This window comes from Heptranchias perlo, chromosome 21, assembly GCF_035084215.1.
Source record: "Heptranchias perlo isolate sHepPer1 chromosome 21, sHepPer1.hap1, whole genome shotgun sequence".
NCBI lineage: Eukaryota > Metazoa > Chordata > Chondrichthyes > Hexanchiformes > Hexanchidae > Heptranchias > Heptranchias perlo.
The window spans coordinates 17,704,981-17,720,940 of NC_090345.1; the positions used below are offsets into that span (position 1 = coordinate 17,704,981).

General features: G+C 38.2%; 1 protein-coding gene and 1 long non-coding RNA gene across 7 annotated transcripts in view; both read right to left on the bottom strand.

The window, feature by feature from the left end:
* The window catches only part of atrnl1b (attractin-like 1b), a 713,064-nt gene that overhangs the window by 602,407 nt on the left and 94,697 nt on the right, over positions 1-15,960 (bottom strand). For all 6 annotated transcript variants that reach the window (XM_068002149.1, XM_068002150.1, XM_068002151.1 and 3 more), the window contains exons 6-7: positions 13,985-14,159; positions 11,499-11,592 (exon numbers count right to left, since the gene is read on the bottom strand). In XM_068002149.1, the coding sequence (XP_067858250.1) occupies positions 11,499-11,592; positions 13,985-14,159 (269 nt within the window). The remainder of the gene's footprint in view (positions 1-11,498; positions 11,593-13,984; positions 14,160-15,960) is intronic.
* Positions 3,946-6,003, bottom strand: LOC137340006 (uncharacterized). Its single transcript, XR_010966676.1, has 2 exons — positions 4,763-6,003; positions 3,946-4,510 (listed from the first exon to the last, which is right to left on the bottom strand). It is a non-coding gene; the product is annotated as an uncharacterized lncRNA (long non-coding RNA).

Genomic DNA, 15,960 nt, shown 5'->3' on the forward strand with positions numbered 1-15,960 from the left:
AGGAAATCCAGCAGCTTTATGAGTTAGCCAAGCCAGAAGTAATTGGGATGCGGGGCAAGAGGGGGGCGTGGGGTTAAGTGTGGGCCTACCCAGGAGTTGGCAATAGACCACAATATCCAGGCTTCTCCTGGCCTCACAAAAGATCCCCTAATTCTCCTATTCCGGAGCGGCCTGCAGCAGTACCTTGACTGATCACAGGTAAGGTGCAATGAAACTACCTGGCACAAATGGCAGACGCTCCGTGCATTTATATCTGAAAATTGCAAATGGAATACGACAACTGGCATAGGACCCAAATTTGCATGTGTAAGTTGATTCCTGCCGGTTTTGGACGGGGGTTTTGTACGCCTGTTTACAGGCTAACCTGAAAATTGTAACAGGTAGGTTTTTTTGTGTCCACGAGTCAGGCGAGGTGCCCCCCACACCCAAAGCCCACTCCATATTCTCCACTGCTGGCCACTCATTTTCAGGTGAGAAATGGGAGAGCAACAGTGGAAAACCGTCCCCTCTGGCTCCTTGTTGGGGCAGTTGCCCTCCAATTAGCCATTCATGTGTAAGCTTTGACAGTGAGTATCAGCAGGTTATTTAACCACAGAGGTATCAGTCCAGTCTAGTCCTGTCCTTACCTACATGCATTACCAGCAGAGGTCACTGGCTAGCAAACAGGAGAATAAATACTAGCTCATGTTGCCCTCCCTAATCCAGGGTATAAAAGGTCAATCCTAGTGGCCCTGCTGAGAGTAGCTAACTCAGTACAGCCCATAGCTTAAATCAGAGTCTTATGTTCTGTATAGTAAACAGGTACTTTTCCCCCCAATTTTTAGAAATTTCAAATGGCACAGTTTTCCATCCAAAGTTTACTCGTGCTTTTTGCTTCCGCTGACGTCAATTTAAGCTCTAGCAAATGCCCGAAAGGATGGTCAATATATTGTTTGGCTGCCTTTTTCGTACTGCTGTAATGAAAGTTACTTTTTTTCAGGACAAGAACGTTCATCCATCGAAAGAGCAAAGGCTACTGCACCTCAGTAGCATTCTAACTTCCATCATATATTCCTCTCCAGATTTCATTGGTCATGCTCCCAAAGTAGTTGAAAGAGGAAGAGTTAGGATCGGAGCCATTTTCAAGCCGGATTTTAGTTGCAGCAATGGTTCTGGTAAACAAACCTAGTCCACAATAACAGAAAAAAAAACTTTGCCCAGTAATCAACAAAGCAGAGAACCATTAAACTGCCGGACAGCAACAAATGCTGGTACATCATTGCCAAGAATATACACCTGTGCTATCAGGTTCAAACACAATTTCATCAAACCCTAAAATGAATCCAGTCATTTTTATTCACTACAATTGTAACCATCATACCCAAGGTTAAAAAAGAAATCTCTCCAATAATTGCCAGCCTTTGTGCATATTTACAACAGTATTACAAAAGATTAAGGGGTGTATTTTCGTAAAAGAAATTTGAGAACACCAGAAAGAAAATGCGACTCAAAATTCAAATCAAAACCACTTTGCACAAGCCTCATTGTTGAGCCAAGGATTACCCCAATACTGCTCAATTATATTTGACCACAGCATCCACTTACATGTGTGGGTTACAATAGAATTTTACACAACATTATTAATATTTCCACTCCACTTTATTTATTGTAGAATCATGAAATTTTCTAATCAATTTAGTGTATTTTGACAAAATTCTATTGTTAAATTCTTATACATATAAAGAAAATGTCAAAAAGCATAGTAGTTAAAGCGCTAACAGATTAAAATTCTACAAGTTCTGAAATGTTAAATGAAAAAGCTCAAATAGCAAATATCAGAAAACAAGGTAAATTTTACACAGTAACTACTGACTCATTTTATCTTCTAAATAATTACCTCCCACATTCAGCAAAACTCTTACAATGTTTTCCACAATTCTGGAAGTCAGTTGCCTAACTATTCTTGTTCCTAATGCAATTTTTCTGAATATTAAAATTTACAAAAAACAGTAAAGTGCTTCTTAAACAACTGTCCATGAGGCAAAAACTGATTTTTTTTTTAAATTCATTTATTGTAAGAAGCAAAATTCAGCCACAAATATATTCCCATTACTGGTATATAAACAGACATTCATTATAAAGTGGTTTACATAAATTCATTTAGCAGTTAGGAATATTAGGCACATGAAGTTCTATAGCAGTTTTGACACTTTTAATTGCAAGGGCATCAACATTAGCTGCCTAATTGTCACAGGCAATTTTCTTTAAAAAAAGGAAATCAAAATGATTATCTGTAATGAAGAAAAAGGAATGGCATTGCCTAAATTTCAGATTAATAATCCTCCCTTAGAAATGGTCAAAAATGTCACTTTTTTGAATATGAAAAAGTAATAAATTTGAATTACTCATTCATTCTATCACTCTGTGTTCTAGCATACATTTTGAATATATGCAAACATCCATACTGATCAGATCTCATTCATGCTGCAGCACAGATTTCCCTGGCAGCCTGTATGGTAGTTTTAAAATTCTGGTTTTGCACAGGTTGTTTCAGGAACTAAGGCCTGGCGTTTAAAAGTGCACCAGGTAGCATTCCAAGTTCACTTGCCTAAAATTCCATTTACAGTCCCAATGGCCCATTTTGATGCATTTTTATAAACAAAGCCCATAACTTTCAATTCTGACTTCCTTTCAAGCATTTGGTTTTCAACTCAGCAGCTTTTTCATTTTGTTCTACTGTTATGATAGGTTTTGTTTTTTTTAAAAAGAGAGGAATGTTACAGAATCAGCTTTTTTTTCTTGACTATTGAATAGATCAACTGGGACCATTGATAGATTGAACAGGAATGGGAATTGAAGGTTATAAAGGGAAAGTACAGAGAGAGATTATCAAAATTACTCCATGGAACATAATGGTTGCTGAGCTGCTGCGACCTTGGACATGTCGTATCACGGAAAACACTGATCAGAGTTGAATACTAAAAGTTGCAATGTTTGATGGATGTTCTGGCATATTGTTGTCTTTAGAATGGATGAAAGAAAATTTTGCAGAACCTGCCTTTAGGTGGAATACATGATTGGGCAAGCTGTGCATGGTATGTGAAGACAGCATATCAGATGGGCTAAATAACCTTTTTATGTTTTATGTTCTTTGATTTGCCAGTCAAAGCACCTGAATTTCCATGGAGGTTCTTCCAATCGTATGTCAAAAGAGCTACAGAAACCCTGGAGCAAAAGCATCACTGCTACTTCTCCAGAATTTCTGCAAATCTTCCGCCAAAGTTACTGCAGACAATTGGGAGAATCCCCCATCGAAATTCAAACTCGAAAAGTTTAAATAAAGGGATACAAGCCAAAGTAGGCTATTCTACTTAAATACAAGTTTTTCTTTTGATGTGTAAGCCTTTCACTTTTCAGAGCAATGGTATTAAAGTCCTGTTGCAAGAAAGTGAGTTTGCTTTAAGAAAAATATTCAGCATAGGCTTTGAAATATCCTGACCTTGTCCTATTTTATGTTGTGGCATGCACAATCACCTTTTAGTAATCCATACTGCTCTGTGGGGTGATGGAGCAGTGTCTAAAATTATAAGAGAGACATTTATATTTTTAAGTAATTTTGCAGCCAACTTAATTCCCATCGGAAAATAGCACTAAGCAGCAAGGGTACTTTTAGTAGCATTATACTTGGTTTGCACTTTCTGATCAGGGTGTAAACATACAGCATTAAATGATTTTTGCTCACAAATTAAAACCATCACTTACAAGGAGGAACCTTGGGAGTATTGTAACATTAAAAAATGCCTATATTTCAAATTGCATCAAGGTACAGTTAACTTCATAAATTACTTTTCAAATAAAACCAAATGCAAAATGTCAAATAAACTGGATTTTCAGAAATTCTGTGCAATAGCAATTAGTGTTATCACAAAATAATGTAAAAAAAATGACACAAACTTACGGATGGAGTATATTTTAATAGTTATTTAATTTATTTAGAGTTTACACCGCACCACCCATTAAGCTTTGGGAGGACCCTCCATATGGTGACGCTTTGGAAGAAGTGCATGTCAAGTGCACCGAAACAGGATCATGCTTTGATGGCTGCTGCAGAATGGTCGTCAAAGAGCTCATTGGAGCTGTGAATTGCAATATTTAAGACCTGTAGGAAGGTAACTGACTGGTTGCTGACCAGCCAAAAAAAATGGCACTAAGTGCAGAGCTTCAAAGACATTTTGAACATCCTATGGCATCAGTTCAATGCCTTCCTCCTTCATTTTCTAGGTGTGTGGTTGAGATGACAAAAGGTCAGAACATGTCCATTGTGACTAATGTCACTAGCTTTTCTGGCTCACATGGGGTAATCCCAAAATGGCACAGAGGAGGTTCCTGCCAAAGGTATGAAAGTCCTCCAGCAGCAGTCTCTTCAGTAGGTTCAACATACTCTAATCAAGGTCATCCTCCTTCACGTCGTCCAAAAGAATGATGCCATCTTATGCTGCAAACTCAGATGGCATATCTATGGAATAATTATCTATGGAAATATAAGAGAGAATCTTTAAGGTGATTATTGTAAAAACATTGTCAATTCATAGAGATAAAGTCTGTTTAAGAGACATACAACCAGTAATTAGTTTATTTACTTCATGCACATCAAGCAATTATAGGCAATGAACATACTACATTCATATTTCCAAACTGTTGCAATACATTATCAACATGCAGTAGTTATGAAAAAAAGTGAGTAAAACAAGGAAAAACACAGCATATATAATCAATCACTTACCAATCAAAGATGATGGTGCACTTGCCTAGATCAATGTTTGACCCATGGCAGCATTTGTTTTTCCTGAAGACACGTCACCATCTTTAGGGATCGATGAGCTTTTCTTATTAGGCATGGTTTTCAATCTAGCAAGACACTTTAGATGTATTTTCTACAGCCCTCTATATTATGAATAACTTCTGAAATTTCAACAATTTGACAAACTATAGAGCACAGGCCTTAGAAAGCCCTGTGCAATAAGTTTTATTTTGATGTGTTAAAAAAATTACGAAAGGGCAGGGAAATACAATTAGTGCATACAGCTAAAATTAAAGATCTAGCACCAGCACATATGCAATAGGCCCAATGGCCTCCTCTGTGCTGTAATTTCTATGATGCCATGAAAAATATTAAATTTTTCTTTGATTCTTCAATTTGTGGATCTGCATTGAAATTTGCTTTTAATGTCACTTTCCTTGTATCAGTCATGGCTCAGTGGGTAGCACTCTCGCCTCTGAGTCAGAAGGTTGTGGGTTCAGGTCCTACTCCAGAGACTTGAGCACACAATCCAGGCTGATACTCCAATGCTGTACTGAGGGAGTCCTGCACTGTCGGAGGTGCCATCTTTCGGATGAGACGTTAAACAGAGGCCCTGTCTGCCCTCTCAGGTGGATGAAAGGTCCCATGGCACTATTTCGAAGAAGAGCAGGTGAGTTATTCCCATGTATCCTGGCCAACATTTACTCCTCAATCAACACTAAAAACAGACTATCTGGTCATTATCACATTGCTGTGCGTTTCCTACATTATAACAGTGACTTCAAAAAGTACTTTTTTTTTATTCGTTCACGGGATGTGGGCGTCGCTGGCAAGGCCGGCATTTATTGCCCATCCCTAATTGCCCTCGAGAAGGTGGTGGTGAGCCGCCTTCTTGAACCGCTGCAGTCTGTGTGGTGACGGTTCTCCCACTGTGCTGTTAGGAAGGGAGTTCCAGGATTTTGACCCAGCGACAATGAAGGAACGACGATATATTTCCAAGTCGGGATGGTGTGTGACTTGGAGGGGAACGTGCAGGTGGTGTTGTTCCCATGCGCCTGCTTCCCTTGTCCTTCGAGGTGGTAGAGGTCGCACTTTACTTCATTGATTGTAAAGCGCTTTGAGATATCCTTTTTTTTTCTTGTCACTAGAATAATTTATTTTTGCTGATTCACTGATGAAATGGTTCATTTGAGTGTTAAATTAATAAATGTTAATAATTTCAATTAATTTGACCTTTGGTTAGCTTTACTTACTACCAGCAGTAAGTAAAAATGCAGTGGTATGGGGAAAAAAAAATCAATTTAACAGCATGACATTTTCTGAATTAATGCCGAGTTGCCCACTCCGAAAGTCTGAAGATAGCTCAACAACTATTATAACCTTGAGAAGAAATGAGGCAATGATTGGAATGCTTAGAATGATAGCATACAGGAAAAGCAAAACAGGTTAGTTGGGGTTGCATATGTGGGAGTGGCAAGAGAAAGGAGGAATTCTGACAGTATAATTTTAAAAAATTGCCTATGTATTATTTGATGATTTCCTATGATACAAGACAATTGTGAGCCACTATCAAAAAACCTCTTATGAGGTGTGCTGAAGCAGAACAGGAAAACAAATAATGATCTTGAATGACACAGCAAACATGTCAATAAGGCTACAGTGATTCATTTAGTTCTTCGCTGGAATAAAGAACAAGAAGATGATTAAAAGACAAAAACAATAGGTGAGTGCTTTAACTCAGTTTGGGTCGCCCACTCCAACACAAAACCTGAAGAACTGTTCATTACCACCATCAATCAATATGCCCATGGGTAACAATGTTTGCACTTTAAAGCACATTCTTAAAAAATGCAAGACTTTAACTTGGATTGATAGTCACAACTAAGTCATTCCAAGTTATTAACCCATCAGCAGTCTGGTAAGTCATAAATAGTGAAAACAACAACATGCTGTGCTCTTTTATTTCTGCAGCGATTCTTACGATTTCAGCAAGATATAAATTAGTTTTTCTTGGTCATTTTGGTTAACAGCAAATTTTTGACAAGATTCTATTTACTCTTCGAATAGCACTAATTTGTTGCAAAAATACCACCATTTTAAATCAAATAATAGGATGGCATTTTGTTAACCAGGAACATTGGCAAATACTTGTAACTAGCATATTTGAAAAAAAATTACTTCTGAGTTTATCTAGGTTACATCCCCAGCCTGTACTAACTTATCTTGCAGCTGGGCAGCAGTAGGGGCAGTCCACTTTGCTTCAATTTCCCTGGATTAGGAGGAGGGAAATAATAAAAGCCAAGATCCCACTCCAGATTGCCATTCAATGATTCCTACTAGAAGTACATGTGTATGGGCATTGGATGAAGACAAAATTGGGCTCAGTTGCAATGCGCTTCCATGGAAATAATCTGCCAGCACCCATCGTCAATGTTGGTACATGAATAATGGGCACTTTGATGAAGCAAACATCCATACCCATAGATCCATTCCTCAACAAGGAGACAAAAGGTGCAAGGAAAGGTGGGGCAATTTTTTTTTAAAATGAATGTGATAAATAAAAACTATGACAATTAATTTGAATGTAATGTAAGGAAAAATGGATGCATCCTGGATGACAGCAAATTACAGTATAGCACTGTATGTACTGTGCTCCAGAAGAGGGTAAGGGGGGTGGGGGGGGGGGGGGGGGAATATAATTCTGTCCAATTTCCAGTTAGCTTAAAACTGTCAACATGAGCATTTTCCTCCACAATAAAAGTAAACAAAGAAAATTACTGCAAATTTAATCAAAGCTGAATTTGTAGCCCCATGTGTAAACATTCTAATACAGTGCACATAAATCTATGGGAGATGCAAATCTTAATTTATCAAGAATGAAATGATAAAGTACTAGCTGCTAATTACTGTAATTTAGTCAAGCTATGAAAGTTTCTGCTCACTTTATGTATAACTATCAAAAACTAACAAATCAACCACTTTTCAGTCACAAAGTCTTCCTAAAGCTGCTCTGCAAAGTTTTGCATGTACGGTACTTTGCTGCCTTCTGGTGGAACTATGTGTCAAAACAGTCTGAAGCAAATCCTAGTGTACATGGTAGATTTTCAAAATAGACAACATAAAATTAGAGTGGGGATTCATTCAGTGGAATTTAAAGCTATTGACATGACTAGCTGCTGAAGTTCTTGATGTTATCCATTCAAAACATTGTGGGGCTTTGTTTTTTGTCCAGCCATCTCCAGTTTTTTTTTAATTCCTTGCTTGCATCAGATGAGGGATATTAACACTAAGCATTGCAGCACCATTCCCATTTCAGGCCCTGCTGTGTTAACATCAGGTGCTCCTAAGCCACACATTAGGTAAAGTTCCCTCCACTTTGCCCAATAATGCAACTTAGCCCCAGCCTCATGAGAGCAGTGATACTGCAACACGATATTTCAATTTCCCATACCAATCATCTTGCAGCCCGAGTGGGCAAATTCATGGTGCCACCATCCATTCTCTGGAATTGGTTGAGAATTCCCAAATTTATTTCGCACAAGACCCTTTACAGATAGTCACGGAACGATACCTCCATCCTATTAGACAAGGCTGAAATGGGCAAAAAGAAAATCTATCCAGTCCATTGTGCCCCACTCATCACCATACTTTTCCCTTAAAATAGGAACTTTAAGGGAAGTTCCTATCTTCGATCCAGCCTGAATACAAAAAAAGGTATTTCCAACTGATTAGAGGACTCAAAAACCTAACAGTTCATTGAGAAAGTTAATTACCTACCAAATCAGGTCTTTATTCTTTGAATGAAATCATCCTTTACACATATTGTTCAAGTGAATCCAGATTGAGAAAGAGAAAAATCACAAAAGACATAGTACTTTAAAATGCTTTTGATGTAATCTCCCACACGATCTTCCTTTTCCACAGAGTAAAGGCATCTCCCCTGGGCTGAAGCATTAGTTCTTTTTCAAGAGGCAGCAAAAAGTTATTGAAAAAATGAAAGGCGGCAAAGTACCTAATTATTTACAATATGTATGCAAGACCAGTTTGGTGGGATGTTGCTACGTGATTAGTGCTATAATTTAGGCGGGTTGGTGTAAGTTGGGCTCAGAAGAGGGAGAAGAATGCTCTTCAGAAACAGAATCTTAACTTTCATTCTTGGTCAGCAACAGTTTAATGATAAAGTTCCACAGAATAAGGAGAAGAATATTCATCAGGTTGTAAAAGTAACACTTGAATAACCACCAATTCCAACCGAGCTATGGAATGGGAAGGGGATTACTCAGCTGACTCAGAAAACAAAAATCCGTAGGATTTATCTCTTTAGGGTACAAAAGGTCATGGATCAAGTGAGACACTCCAGTTATTTTACGAACTCAAAAGAATTTAATTGACATTAAGACACAGTTTTCCAGATAATTTTACCACACAATGTTATCTGGGGAGTACAACTCAAAACCAAGAGTGATCAGTTCCACATTTTGGGAGAGGCGAGGGTTAATTCGATGACTTCTTTGAATGCTTTTTATGGTCTCCTTAAAAAAAAGTGAGCCTGTGGCTTTATATCTTTTTCTACTGTTACTGGGAAAACAGCTTGCTAGTGTTTCTCCTTGCTCTTTCTCACTATTCAGCACAGCTGCCTTTTGTTATTCTCGGCTTATCTTTGAAAGATACAGTAAGTTTTGAACAAGATCCAACATGCTCTCTAATTTTGGTCAAGTTAGCAATTATGGCCCTTAGTCATTTGCTCCATTTGGTGTTTCGATACGATAGCTCCGTTCCTCAGTAGGCTATTGATCCCAAAGTAGTCTATCTGTAATTTCATCCCGATTGTATTGACTGCACACGAGTTATCCTTCATTTACTGTTCACACTTTAATCCATCGTTCTTTGACGAAGTATTCATCCTGCTAATCCAGGGTTTTGCCCATTCTTTTATCCATCTCTCGGTTCCTGGGTGAGCGCTGCCCAGAGTTCTCACTCCATTGGCCTTACTTAGTCTTCCTTAAAAGCAGGCATCAAAAAGTCCATATCTAAAAAGTCCAAAATCCCTGAGATGTGAAGTATTGAACCATAAGTAACCACCGACACCAACATTTTCTTAAGACTTAGCACTGGCGCACGTAGAGAGTCTTTCCTTTTGACACTAACCTAGGGTGGCAAATCCTACAAGTGTTGCACTGCAAACTAATTAAAATGCATGAATTTCCCATCAGATCATCTGATGCGTACCACCATGATATGGTGCTGTGCCCCCCTAAAGATCAACCCCATTCTCATGAAATAGAAGTTGCTAATCCTGATTAACAGTTAGAACGCAACAGCCCAGACTATTCATGCTCGGAGGTTTGTGAAGCTTGTTTGGTGCCACCAGTACTAGCAAATTCTTTAGAGTTAGTAAAATACCAGTACTAATGAACAGAATTTATTTGGTTTTATTTCCATGTCATATGCTAACTTGGAGGATGATTTCCCACGTTTGTAGCAATTTCATTATGTTGAACTGAGAAACTCAAGCAATTAGAAGATAACGCTGTAATGTGTCAAAAAAAGCATGAAAGGACATTTTCAGTGACTGCCAATGATGGTGAGGAGTCAGTGGATGCTTGGCACATTGACTGAAACTAAGTACCTCTGACATCATCTTTCAATGACATTGGGGAGGTACCAGTAGCTTGGAAACAAGCCCACATGGTGCCCATATTCAAAAGAGGGCGACAAAAAGGAAACACGCAACAGGTCCATTAGTCTTACTTCAATCCTGCATAAAATAATGGAATCAATTATCAGGTGCAAATTTGAAAATTATCTGTATAACAACAACAACTGAGTTAACATCAGTCAACTTGGGTTCTAATGGGGAGATCCTGCATGACCAATTTCCTGGACCTCTGAAGAAGTGACATCCCAAGTGGACTGTGGCATGTCCTACGAAGTATTGTATATGTAGACTTCCGGAAAGCATTTGGCAAAGTTCCACATGAAAGGCCATTAGGTAGGTTCAAAACTGTAGAGATTCAGGGCAAACAGAATAGAACAGGGGTCACAGAATGAAAACAATAAAAGGCAAATTTAGGAGTGACATTCAGAAGTTTTTCTTCATACAAAAGAGTAATCAACACACTGAATGAAATTCCAGGTATTAGCGGAAGCAAATCCTTGTAATCCTTCAAGAATCAACTGGATGCTGCAATTGGGGTGGGGGGAAGGGGGGGGGGTCTTTAAGGTTATTTTGAATGGATGATCAAAGATGGGCCAAATGGCCTTGCTCATTCATAATTATCTTACAAACAACTTTTTGTTGTGTTTGCAAGAAAATGCAAGTTGATTTTACCACACAGAATGACAGCAAGGAATCTGAAAATGCTGACAGAGAAAAGTCAGAGAGATGCCATAAGGCGGCATGGGGAGGAAAGATTACAGTGACAATGTCCCCATATCAAAAAACATCTTAAAAAGGGACCTATGATTCATGATTTTCTTCAGAGTCAACCATGGCCCATTCCGGCAATCTGTGGAGGATGCTGGAATGAAGAAAAATATATACTGCACTCAGAGTTTAACAATTGCCAGGCTACATAAAAAGTTGAAAAAATACTTATAGAAGCATATGAATTATCTGAAGTCACTGTTCTGAATTCTGGAGTATCCGAATGTTATTATGAAGCTCAGATGGTAAATATAGTTTTCAAAAAATAATTAAAGTCAGTTTAATTCTTACCTGATATAATGCTAGCGAGTGTCCATATCTTGAAAGTGGTCTCACGACACTTGTTATGGGTACTCCCGTCCACCCACTGCTCTCCAAGTCATAACTGAAACAAAATGAATAAAATTTATCAATGTTCTGAGCTATAGTGAAACGTGCATTTAATTCCACTTTTAAAATATGCAGCATTCCAGTCCTTGTTTTGTATCTTACGCAATGTTAACCAATGTAGACAAAATACAAATATTGGCTTTTCAGCAATTAGATTCAATGAGTACAAGATTTCCAATTCCTTGTTGGTATAAATTAATTCAACATTCATTCAACAATTTAGCAACATCAGGCACAACTGAAAGTGTAGTCTTGCCAGTCAGTTTTTATAACAAACTAAATAACCAACTGGAAATAAAACTAATTAAAAAAATATTCTGAGTCACAGGTATTTACCCTCCAATTTATAATTTTCTTTCCGAAGTTTTTATATCCAGAATTTTGACTGAGACAGTGGCTAGACAGCTTGCTTCCAGTCCTTTGCTCTTCGCTACCACAACCGAGCAATTATACCATCACTAATTTTCTGTTGTCTTGTAGGAAGATGCGGAGCTCTTCATCATTCATAGTTCAGAGCAAGCACTGAGCTAAGTGGAATCAAAGCTTCATCCGCCCATTCCTCATCATTGCCTGTGGTTGCTCTAATGCACAGTGGCACCACACTATCTTTAAAGAGGTTTTATTGTTGCATCAAATGACTTTCCCTTTCCATCTTTCTCAGTTCATTTAAACCTGTGACCCACAAGTGCCACATGACTGAATTTTCTTCTGCAGTGTCATGTGAGCCTTATTTGGCCTATTGAAAGATTGATGAGGAGGCTGTCTGTGTTTTCCACAGCTTCCAATGCTTCATGCCAGGACCCACTACAACTCTGGCCCTGGTTGTCACAGGCACAGTATTTATCACTTTTATACAGTTAGTTGTGATGCTGCACCTGCTGCTGACAGTACAGTATTAAGGTAATAATGCCAACTGTAGTTACAGACAGCTCTTCTTGCATCTAGATGCTGAAACTATATTCCATTTCAGATTTATACATGGGGGAAAAAAGGCAGATAATGTATATTTCTTGTGTCTGTACACCATCTGGCAACATTAGGTACAAATGTTCAATTAGATATAAGCACTGCCATATCCTCAAAAAAAGAGTATTCACTTGGTAAAACCAGTGTCTAAATGAGCCATACAGACCAGAAGGTCCAGGTTAGATTCCTGATCTGTGCAGGACTATTTGATCTCAGCCACAGTGGCAGTAGATCTCTGCATTCCTGGATTAGGGAGTGCCAAATCAGCTTGGGCTTATGTCCTCAATCACTATCCAGAGACCTCTACTGAAAAGTACGCATGTGGACATTGGATTTGGGCAAGAGCAGGCTCAGCTGTGAAGCAGCCCGCAGTCAAATAGCCTGCCAACACTCATCATTTCTTTGAGGTACTGGAGAGCAATGGCACCCATGAAACTGTACCCTGTCAAGAGTCAACATTTTCAGGAGGAGAAAAGAAAATATGCAAAGTTGGGTAAGAAAACTGGCAAAAGTAAAAGTGACATGCAGTTTAGTTGTTCTTCTGACAGACACTAAATCAAAAGACATTTTATCAAGAACAATGTTACATTGATTCAAGACGAGAGCGCATTTGAATGTGCAAAATCAGATTAAATCTCATGCTGCAGCTAGGGGCAGTTTATACAATGCCTTTAATAAATCTGGATACTTGAAACACCAGACATTTCAGAACTGTGCGGATAAACTGCCATGTGACAATCCGACAAAATGATGAAAACACTGCACCATTCCTTATTTCAAGCCTTCAGAGGCTTTTCTCAAAGTTATCTTCAAGCTTTAGTTACTTGGTCTGGTTGCAGAAAGGACCAGCCTATGTAATTGCTTGGAGTGCACAGACTGATGAAACTCTCTAATTTCACACAATAGATCTTACCTTTTCAAAAAATCAACATGCTAGTTTGTAGGAAGTAGGGGCGATCTCCATGAAAAACTATATATATTTTGTGAATAAATTGCATTGATTACAGAGACCTTAGCTTCCTCCAGCCTATTTTCTCCAAACATCATTGTGAAAAAGAAAAATAGCGAGTGGCCTTATCTTGTTCACATATTTTTATATTTTGATGTTCCTAACTTAGGTCTCTGAATTTTCCCCGTTTCCAATTATGCCAGACATGGAGACTTAAATGCAGCAAATTTAATACTAACATATACAGTATTAGTAGAATCTTGTTACAAACTCAACAAAATTTGAGATTAATTTCACTGAGGTTTGAAATTCTTTCCAAATCCCAAAGTTGTTCAGTTAGAAGAAACTGAATAAGTAGAGCCAACAGTTTGCTGAAGAAGCCTTCAGTGGCTTGGATTAATTGTAAGTAAACGTGTAAGTTTTCACAATATGAGCTATGGCAGCAAAGACTAAATTACAGACAAATACTTACTTAAGGACCATCTGCGATGAACTATAATTGAAGGTATATCCACCAATCACCCACATAAACTTCCCATATACAATAGCCTTGTGGGATGCACGGCTCACACTGGGGCTAAAGGGTTTAATATTTGGCAGTACCCAGTAGGATTCTGTAGATGGGACAGTCAGAGAACAGTCTGGTCCTAGAACAGAGTGAAAAATTTCAATTGTTTTATGGCGTGCATTCCTACACAACCCAGAGATTTTTAGCAGCAACTCACAAGTAAATGAGATTCAATCATATTAAAATCACACCAAATCATGTTTTGAAACAGGATTCGTTCTGGAGAAATATTTTCATAGTCAAGTTAATAATCGTGTTTACAAATGATGCTGATCATCACTCATTAACACTAGTTCCAGATTTAGAGATCAGCAGAATTAAAACCACAGAATCTGGATGCACAAAACACATTTGAGAATTTGAATCCTTGGTATAAAAATAAGATGGCTTTGAAATGTACGGTTTCAAAACATATCTGGTGATTAAAACAAAAGCATTAAACTTAGTTGTAATATATTCCAGCTTTATAGATAGCTTTCCAAAGACTATGAATAATTATTCATGCACTTTCATTTTCCCCATCTATGACCTTGACCAAAAGATTGTAAGTTGTGTTTTCCTTATAAAAATATAAGTGGATCACAAAGCTACTCCCTATGGGAATTAAAGTGAAATGAGTGCAGCAGGTAAGAATCAACTACAATTACCTCACTTCAACACTTATTGTTCTACGTTGACACCTAGTGGAGCTAATATCATCAATATATAGGCTGCTGATCTAAAAGGCAGACAGCAATGTTATTAAAAAAAGCTATTTTTCCAACAGTAAATTACAAATATATAATTGACTATTTAGTTTCAGAAGCATTCGTTTGTTGAACTAAATATAGATTCTGGAAAAAAAGGCTTAAACAAAAAGGAACTAGATGTACATGCATGTTTGAAAACACTTATTGATAATGATTAATTCAGATAACCTTTGCAGTTTATCATAACACTTGAGGATCCATTACTAAATGTTGTAGAGAAACATATTATCGGAAGTGATATCATGAGCTTGCGTATTCAGGAGGGGCACACACCACATGCGTGCACACACTACAACATTGTATTGCTCAATTAGAGTTGTGCTGAGTCCAAGGACCAGCTGGCTGCACACTGCAATGTATGTAGAGAGAGGAAAGGTTTCTGAAAAGGTACATCCTGTAGTTATAGAGGAACAGTCAACCAGAGGAGAGAAAGTGGTGAACGCCCACAATGGGAGCAAGGAGGAAAACCCTCTGGGTCTGGACTTGTCTAATAGGTCTATAGCTTGCCCCCAATATCAGGATAAGGATGGAGGCACAGGGAAGGTTAATCAAGAGCTATACCAATACACCATGGAATAAAGGTGTACCCATGGGGAAAAAAAAAGGAGAAGCTATCCAGGAGAAGTGGCTGCTGGTCATTGTCAAGGATCCACAATTAGAGGGATAACAGCCAGTTTTGAATTGAGGCTAAACATTGAAAAATTGTCTGCACTCAGAGTCTTGAATGGCATGCTGCATCACCTGTGTAAGGGACACAATTGAATGGATGGAAAAATTTCTAACAAGGGAGAGAAACCAAATGGAAATCATGGATCATATTGAAACGACTGACACAGGAAGGAGTAGGATGATGGTCTTCCAGAAGGAGGTTAAGGAGTTAGGTTCTAAAGTGCAAGACCACAAATGTAGTCACCTCAGGATTACTCGCGATACCATGCACTGGATGAGTCCGCAAAAAACAGATTATATATTTCAATCCATGACTAGAAAGATGATTTAAGAGGGAGGATTTCAGATTCCTCGGATATTGTCACAAGTTCTGTGACAATGGAATGGGGTTCACAAACAAAACTGGTACTTATGTCCTCACAGAAAAGGATAAATAAAACATTAGTGGAGGATTTAAACTAG